Source organism: Tubulanus polymorphus, chromosome 2, assembly GCF_964204645.1.
Source record: "Tubulanus polymorphus chromosome 2, tnTubPoly1.2, whole genome shotgun sequence".
Classification (NCBI taxonomy): Eukaryota; Metazoa; Nemertea; class Palaeonemertea; order Tubulaniformes; family Tubulanidae; genus Tubulanus; species Tubulanus polymorphus.
In genome coordinates this window covers 25355103-25364415 of record NC_134026.1, presented here as the reverse complement: position 1 = coordinate 25364415, position 9313 = coordinate 25355103, and the positions used below count along the sequence as shown (strand labels likewise).

General features: G+C 36.5%; 1 protein-coding gene across 2 annotated transcripts; it reads left to right on the top strand.

The window, feature by feature from the left end:
* Positions 1-157: 157 nt before the first annotated feature.
* Positions 158-9013, top strand: LOC141899449 (cytosolic carboxypeptidase 6-like). 2 transcript variants are annotated; one of them, XM_074785760.1, is made up of 13 exons: positions 158-191; positions 1160-1285; positions 1362-1486; positions 1587-1681; positions 1760-1976; positions 2068-2197; positions 2315-2429; positions 2709-2820; positions 3630-3832; positions 6462-6574; positions 6893-7073; positions 7467-7505; positions 7980-8090. In XM_074785760.1, exons 1-12 carry the CDS (start codon positions 158-160, stop codon positions 7492-7494), a joined length of 1479 nt encoding a protein of 492 aa, XP_074641861.1. In that variant the 3' UTR covers positions 7495-7505; positions 7980-8090. The 2 variants fall into 2 exon arrangements, with proteins under 2 accessions (XP_074641861.1, XP_074641860.1); XM_074785759.1 differs by lacking the exon at positions 7467-7505 and having other exon boundaries at positions 7980-9013.
* The last annotated feature ends 300 nt before the right edge of the window (positions 9014-9313 follow it).

Below are 9313 nucleotides of genomic sequence, written 5' to 3'. Positions count from 1 at the left end.
CGTCATACCCAATTTTAAGTGATATATATCGATATATGACTATATCTGGTTAATTTGATGGATATTAAACGGATTAAATTCGGAAATGCACCACCGGAGAATTTATGAATGAACGAGACGTCATAGCGCGTAGTATGACGTCATGTATGTTATTAAAATGGCCGACAACAAGAAAGTAACCCCGGATTCAGGTTTGTGTACATGTTGCTAAGAAACCACACTATTTGGACAATAAAGTCGATCTATTTGGTCCTGCAACTATCCCAAAAAGTTGATGATCTGTTCATAATCCGTAGATGAGTCTAGCTTTATGTAACAACCTTTGAAAGACCTCCTTTTTGCATAAATCGAATTCAAATTAAATTTTGTTTAGAGACAGTTCAAAGTCCAGAAGAAAAAATCACATGTTAGATTTAACTGGATCCAGGTGACCGAAAACAGTGTCAGTCTTAAAAACTTTGACACTTTGACTTGACACTTGAAAATAGTTAATCATTTTGGCAGGTGATATATTTTGCGAATTGGGCAATGCCGCATCATTCCTGTTTGTTAGCTAACGCTATTTTTGCCTACATACAACTCGTTCTGATTGGCTAATTTACACAGCGCATCGCATTGAGTCGGGGACTCAGAAAAGGAATGTGAAGAACAAATCTAGAGAAAATAGAGTTAGAGTGTAATCCTACAGAATGTTTTAACTACATATAGCCTACCCTATAGGCTAACATTCAACCTAACCCTATCGCCCTAGCTGTAAAAAGGACCCTACACCTAACTTGGACCCCTAGACACTAACCTTGTAGAAACCTTAACCCTAAACCTAATACAGCCCACTGGTTCACCCTGGCCCCAATCCTGGATGAAAGTGGTTGTATCATCAACAAGCAATTAAGTGTGCACAGTGCTCTGGCTCTCTATCGTCCAACCACCAGACCAGACACTAGTTCAATTCATTTAGATTTGCATGGCTTTTGCTGACATCGGTCAGATATTTTTTTCAGCTGGCTTGTTACGAAAACCAAACAGCCTAAATACATTCCAATCCAACAAGATGACAGTTCTCCTAGTCATTAATTGAACAGTGACCACCCAGTTGGGGAATCATGCCCTATTCCATACTCCTATCCTCTATAGCCAAGACTGTACTCTCAAATTTCAGGAAGTGATTCAGAGAGTACTGATGAGCCTGTTGTTGGAAATGTGAACAAATTCTGTGTGGTTCCTCCTGGATACAATGGAAGACCAAAGAAAGGTCATATTATATTCGATGCTTGTTTCGAAAGCGGTAAGATTTAGGATTAATTGCATCAATACTAACCTCAGACTTCCTTTGTTTATTGACTCCTGATGATTTTTTGCAGGCAATCTTGGTAGGGTCGATTACATAACCGATTCAGAATTCGATTTATTTATCCGTCCTGATACGTGTAATCCGCGGTTCAGAGTTTGGTTCAATTTCACCGTTGAGAATGTCAAATCTGAACAGGTAGTTATCGGCCAATGATCCACATTTAATTCCGATATCAAAACTGGTAATTTGAATTTTTTCATTTCTTTTTTTTTCTTGTATATTTTCAATATTTTAGCGAATAATCTTCAATGTGGTAAACTTCAGCAAAACGAAGTCCTTATACAGAGATGGCATGACTCCACTTGTGAAATCCACAAGCAGGCCAAAATGGTAAACTATTTATTAACATTGCATATGATATCATTACTGCCCCCAGCAGGTTTTTATCTATTTTTCGAATTATTTTAGGGTTAGAATACCGGCGAAGCATGTTTACTACTATCGATGTCCGGATCACCGGAAAAACTACGTCATGTCGTTTTCGTTTTGTTTCGATCGCGAGGACGACGTTTACCAATTTGCATACTGCTATCCGTACTCTTACACGAGATTACAAATTTACCTCGATAATCTTGAAAAGCGAAATATGCCATATTTTCAAAGGGAGCTTCTCTGTCTCAGCGTAGTACGTGTACAATCTTGAAAGAATTCCAGTATTTCTCAATCTTGAGTCCCTAACACTGGACAATTGAATATATCATCTTTTATTATTTTAGCAACAAAGGCGTCTAGATTTATTGACTATCACGAATCCTCAAAATACTCAAACTGATGCCAAGCAAAAAACTGTATTCATAACTGCCAGAGTCCATCCGGGGGAGACTCCATCTTCATTCTTATGTCAGGGTATGTCACGTTTTATCTATCCACTCATATTTTCAGTATTTATAGCGCGTTGACAGTTTAATGTTCTTCGTATTAAAATTGTTATTAATTTACTGTTTCATTTCTATTCTACTGCAGGGATTATTGATTTTCTAGTCAGCAATCACCCGATTGCCAAGATACTCCGAGAATCTCTCGTATTCAAAATTGTGCCCATGTTAAATCCTGATGGGGTATACTTGGGGAATTATAGGTAAACCTAGTCTAACTAAACGTTATAAGTCTGGATACGATTCTGTAGTTACAATTTTGAGTTAAAATTAACTGAGTTGAAATTAGTTTGATATGAGTTTACTGTTGAGTAAAATCTTAACTCCACAAATTGGATAGTTTGATTTGAATATAACCCAGATATCTAAGTTTCTCTTGCATGAAGGCTTATGGTGTTCCAAAAATTAATGTTGATTATTATTCAATTGCATGTATCAATATAAAACATATGGAAATTATGTTGCCACTTTCTGGGTTGTAGATGTTCTCTTATGGGATTTGACTTGAATCGCCACTGGCAGGAGCCGTCCCCGTGGGCCCATCCAACTTTATACGCATGCAAGAATCTCCTTATGGAATTTGACCAAAGCGATGTAAGTACTTTATATTCATTTCAACATTTTATTTCACGCAAAATCATACGATCATTCATACCGCAGATGCACTGGTGTACTTGTCATGATATTGCGTTTTAAGAGCTCTTTCCAAAGTTGATACGATGAAAGAAAGTATCCCTCTGTTCCTTTGAAAATCATAATTTTCTTATCTCTCATCTGCACAGTTTTCAAGGGTTTTATTGAGGCAAGTAAATGACGGGATGTAATTACTTTTTCCGTTACATCATTCTGCACACCGGTAGTCGTATACGGTCACATTACATGCGTCCGACCATATTATCCTCATAAACCAGGTTCATGTGCCCAATAAACGCGTATAATCCCATCAATGTCCAATTTCGGACTGCAAAAATTCCATCTCGTCGGCTGTAGTTGCTCTTGTGGGATGAAACACGAGATTAATTTAGCAGCAAGACAAGATGTAAAAAGGCCAAAACCAACGAATAAATGATGGCGCAATGATAATCATAATAGACAGTGGATGCGAATATAAATTGGGTGCAAAGTGAGCAATGGTTGTTTATGAGTCAATGTCAGTGTTTTTATGGTCATTATATTATCAGTGGTTAATTGCATTGTCATATCGAGTTTGAAGAGTTTTGACGGTAATCGAACGTGAATGAAGTTTATCACTTCATAGTATTTTCACTTCACAGCTTGTTTACTGTTTATTAACCAACCCTTCAATGCTCTGAGCAGAAAATTGAAATTTTATCACAAGAAATTTGAAAATTCACAATGAAACGATATAAGTTTATTGATTTTTATATGTTTCTTTTTTTAAGGAATTTGAAGTGGATTTTTATATCGATATTCACGCTCATTCAACGCTTATGAATGGATTTATGTATGGTAATATTTACGAAGATGCGAACAGATATGAAAAGCAGGCGGTGTTTCCCAAGTTACTCGTCGCCAATGCTGAGGATTTCTCCATGGCCAATACAGCCTTCAACCGTGATGCGGTGAAAGCCGGCACCGGGCGAAGGTAATTCAACTTCGATTAATATTCTATTGTGAATTCTGTAAATGAACCCCCCAAGGGCTCTCAAAATTTACCGGCATGCGTATTTACATCTGAGTTGTACTTGAACATACAGCAACAGCGTTTTTAAGGATTTCAAGCAAATAATTTTTACTGATTCGTCGTCATCATGCGGAATCATGAATTCAGCCCACATATTCGTGTCTGTGTATCGCGAACTGAAGGATGAAATTACTGTTACTAGAAACCAACAAAGACGGTCTTAATTACACAGAAACTAAAAGCTTTCCTTTGCTCAACAAATACTCAAGTGAGAAACCGTTCGTTTGTGTTTCTTCGTCTGCGTCAATATCGCAGCCCGTTTATTTGGCAGTGGCCATGCTTATCAGGTTCCGGCGTCATTCGGCAGATTCTATGGCCAATATTGGCGGTCTCGCCAACTAAGATAAGACCAAATCAACTGACATCCTGAGTGGAATTACTTTTTCTCGAGTCTGATGCGTATGCATGAGATCTCACTGGTCAAGGGTCGGCTGATATTTGATTGGAACGTAGACATCAGGTTTCTAATGTTACATATCGGGCCTTTGTCTAAATTGGTTTCATCATTTTAGCCCTGTAGGTTTTATCTTAGGAAAACACCTAATTTATATTATAGTCTGCATGATTCCCTAAATGAGTTAGATTAAATTGAAGAATATTGACAAAGTCAGTATACCGGGGTATTGATTTTACAAACAAATTTCAGGGAATCAGAAAATATATTCTGTCTCTCATAACCAATGCAATGTAGAACAAAATATTTTCAGTTTGGTTAATATGGTTGATAATATGCGATAAAAGATATATCCAGTCTCCCGTATTTCTGCTGTAGACACAGTAGATGTAGACTTTTTGTTTGAAAACTTATTTAGAAAAAAAGGAAAAATATAGATATTTTACTGGATGATATGATAAATCCAGCTGCAAAATATTCATACCAGCAATGCTGGCAGTATCGTATTCATCTGCGGTGTTTATGATAAATACGCTTATTTATCATTTGGACGGCCAGATTTCGGGAGATCAATGCGATTTGTAATCTTGCGTGCTGCGACTCGCTATCAAATTCTACCCAGTCTTCTCGCTTGCTGGCACTTGCCGCTATTCCCATCTGCTAGCCCGACTGGACACAGATCGGAAAATCAATGCGACTTTGATTGCGTTTCAAATATCGATGCACGACTCATGTCGATTTCGGTGATAAATCTGTGATGAGAAAAGATAGCGGGATTAGCAGTCGTAAGAATAATATCCCATTCTGTTTAATGCTGTAACATGATTTGAATGTATGTGTGTCATTTAGAACAATGAATTCTGTAGATTGATCTGTTGATAAAAAGTCCAATATTGATTAGATATTTAGTGAAATGAAAAAGTTGATGATTTATTGTTTAGGCAATTATCTTGAAAAACTTTGTAGTAAGTTTATGGCTGCTTGGATTTAGCTGAGCAAGAGAGCAGTTTTTTCCATGAGTTGTTTTGTATGATTTTCTGTCTGAAAATCTTGATATATGTTAGAAATAACTACAAAAGTTTTCAGCTGTGACTATTGGCCAGTAAGCCTTCGATTCTTATAAGAAGTGAATAGTAAAAAACTTCATAAGTTAACCAGTTAATCTTTCGAAAGAACTCTACAGAACCTTTTCATTTTCAAAGTTGAGAAAAACTAAATGGGTTTTCGAAATCTAATGCTAATGTAATTAAATCGGGAATAAGTTGGAGGATCTGTCATTCAGTTAGACATCTCTTCAACTGGAATAAATCTTACTGAATTCATTATTTGCAGTTCATATTCCCAATTGTTATTAGAAAAATAATCGAAGTTTTGATGCATACGGTAATTCAGTATAAGAGGTGTCATTTGCAGATTTGTTTTTGATTTTTGAAAATGGAAAACAATTTTGGTTCATTATTGAGTTACAGGTTCAATAGACTCAATATATTGTTTTTCGATTTCATGAATTCAAAAATTGACCCACATTGAAATTGACTATCTAAACCAGACTATGGGCATTTAATCTGGCAGGTATTCAATGGATTTCATCATTAGAGTTTAGTTATGCTAATTTCCTATTTGCTTCTGTTGTTGTTATGACTCGTTCGTATCGTGAATTTAGGATTTTGCTCGGTCCCTCGGGTCGGTTCGAATCAAATATGAAAATTATTCGTTTGAGGAAAGATTGATCAGCGTGATGAGCATTACAGAGTCATCAATGGCAACTAATCCCCAGATATGATTCTGTGTTATCATCGCCTGCCTGTATTTTCATGGAGATTAACTGAGGCATAAGAAGGGATTAGGATACAGATCAAACTAGGATCTATTCCGCGAACATCCCAGACAATAACAGTGATAGCTTTATGTTAGAACCGCTCTGGTATTACCATACTATATGACGATGCTTTTTACATTAGTAACAAATATTATTTTTAAAGAAATAAATTCTTATTTAGTTCCCAAATTGACAACCAACGCTAGTACTGACCATAAAATTGGTATTTATGCTAGACAATATTTACTGTTCAAGGAAGCTGCTAACCATAAGCTGATGAGGTTGATTTCTTGAATACTTTCTCAATATATTTTCAGGACTCTCGGAGGCTGTTTAGATGATTCTTCTTACAGTTACACCCTCGAAGTGTCATTCTTCAGTTACCAGACGGCAAATTCGAGCACCGCTCTACCGTACACCGAAGAAGCTTGTATCCTTTTGGTGAACTCGAAAAACTATTCTGAGTTGATGGGTCATCTCATCTCTTGTCTCAAATCAGAATGATTGATTTGACAAAGTTCCAATAATAAGCCGAGGTTGATTCTGTCACTTGTCTATCTTCGAACTACATTAAAAACAATCAGTTATTTCGTTCTGTCATTGCTTCGTTCATAGTTTATTTGCTCCACTGATATTATTGCTGATGATCGATGACAGTCAATAAGAAATGTACGTTGATGGCAGTTTTTTTGGATAAATTGATCGATAATTTTTGGTTGTTTTTTTCCGTTAACGAATACACAAACAGATATGAAACTGGGTAGAAATGTAGCGCGAACGTTTCTCGATTACTATAAGCTTATCGGATACATCGGTACGAAGCCGAGCAGTGGTCAGTTACCGAAACCGGGCCGCGGCAGTGCCAAGGAGAAAGATCGAAAAGAGCGAGCGGCATCTGAGCCGATACATTATGCAAATAATGATGACAGGTGAGAGAGGGTTCTGATCTTTTATTGCAGTAGATTTCAATATCCTGGGATTCATTAACTGTTAGAAATTAAGGACCGTCACTAGGAGCTGTATTTCCGCGAGAATCCGAAATGGGCAGAATTTCCTCGAACAAATGCATTTATCTACGTCTAGCTCAGTATTTCCAAGAAAATCAGGAATATCAATTGAATTTGTCTCGTTTCTTATACGAAACCCAAGTGGCAACATACCCACGAGATGCTGATTGTTAATTTATGTGAATTCGTTTTCGCTGACAAGGCCGACTGTTTCAATGATCTATTTCTTCGCGAACTAGTTATGACATGGCGAAAAAATGCATAAAAATAATAATTTTACTTCATTTCTTGTTTCTGTTCTTCGTGAAAATTTAGAAATGTTAGCAAGAACATGGATTTTTAAGCATTCTTGAGGTAATAAACGTTACACAAAGTCTTCAAGCACTCTTTTCAATTTTTGGTATAGGTGACTTATGCACTCAGTTGAAGGTATATCCGTATGTTCTATCATCAGGTCTGTTTAAACTGATATTTGGTCTCGGTAGATACCTAGCCTAGATAGGAACCTGGAAAACACCTCAAACGAATATCTTAAGCTAATATCTTTCTTACGGTACAATAGATGCACTTCGATAAAATTAGAAACAGACATTGTAGAGTTTTGTCGTGTATGCTAACATTGTCTCACAGCAAGTTAGGGTTTTCGTCACAAATAAATTGCGTATAAACTCACTGCAGATATGGTTTTTCGTCACAAATCAATTGCGTATACTCAAAATTACTTCTTCCCTATAATGAATGTGGTAATTGCTGTCCCATTTCTAGAGCACTTATATTTTCTGTCTATCAGTACTTCTTCACTGAATATTGTTTGAATTTCTTTTACAGATCAGGATTTGCACGTTTACGATATCGCTATACGCATCGACCTTACGATCAAAGTGACAATAGTGAAATTAACGCACAGCAGACTTTAAACCACAACGGAAATTTACCGGTAGTTGATGATAGAAAACTTTGATTCTCATCGAATTCCATACTCTGGATTAAGAACGGGATCTCAGATCAAATAAACTGCATTTCTATACACTGTGTACAAGAATGTCCCACCTCATGAATACTGTATTACTAAACGAAATAAGATATTTATTCATTTCGCTTAAAGATGGTGGATTAGAAAGAGAAAATTTTGAAAAGAATATTGTTTAAAATTCGTACATTGTTCGTACGTTATGAAGGTTTATGTGCTGCAAATGCCAATATATTGTAGTTAGAATGAAGAATCTCAGACAATTTTTCCTACGACTGACCATAAAGAAAACTCCCTACTTGTCAAGCGTTGGTATGAAACTGTCCACTTGGGAAATTTTTACTTCCGATTCAAAGAATACCTCCGTGTCAGCCCAAGGGAAATCAGACCATCATCTGTTGAAAGGAGGCATGATCTGGCATCGGTTATAAGGCATCTTTAAGTGTCTGAAGTTTTTTGTCGATACCCGGGACTGTTGACTGCATATTTCTACATATCATTCATCATCCGCCGTCTGCGGCTTATATTAAAGGTCAAATGGCTGTTATCTTCACGACTACTAAATGGCTTAGTCAGATTGGAGATGATTCCGTCGCAAATAAAATCCGTCCAATTTTTTAAACGCTACTCAACTGTAAGTTAGTTACTGTTTTTCTGCTGATCAATATTGCGAGCCGTGGGCAAATGGGTATCATTAGTAAATGAATGAATATGTATAACACACCATAGATAAAATTGTGATCAATGTTATGTGTATAGTTTATGATGGTAAGGTATGAATTTCATGTATCTGTAATATTTGTATGCTATACTACTATACCTATTCTCTCTCATAAAGCTCATATTTATGCAAGCTTTAACTATTTGTTAAGAATGGATTATATACATGTATTAGATAGGAAATGAATAAATAAATGTTTACATTATTTATTTTTGATCGAATTAGTCCTTGGATTTCATTTCTTTTGAATTCGACTGACAGCTTGAGGAACAGCTACCCGGTATGTTGGAACTCGTACATCTGGCTTCATTTCTTTTTCTAAAAGCAGCTCCTTGCCAGGGAAAACCAATGATATGCCTCTAACTGGAAGATCCAAACCTCTTAACACAGCTACGATCCTCAACAAATGTAGTGGAGTCAAATTCTTGAGTAGACCATGACAAACGACAACTAACAGTTGTAAACTTAGTA

Excerpts from the sequence above, each read along its gene's own strand:
- LOC141899449 (XM_074785759.1), top strand. The coding sequence starts at position 158 with ATGGCCGACAACAAGAAAGTAACCCCGGATTCAG. Across the intron at positions 1,286-1,361 it reads CGATGCTTGTTTCGAAAGCG|GCAATCTTGGTAGGGTCGAT; the intron begins GTAAGATTTAGG and ends GATTTTTTGCAG. Across the intron at positions 7,074-7,979 it reads TATGCAAATAATGATGACAG|ATCAGGATTTGCACGTTTAC; the intron begins GTGAGAGAGGGT and ends TTTCTTTTACAG.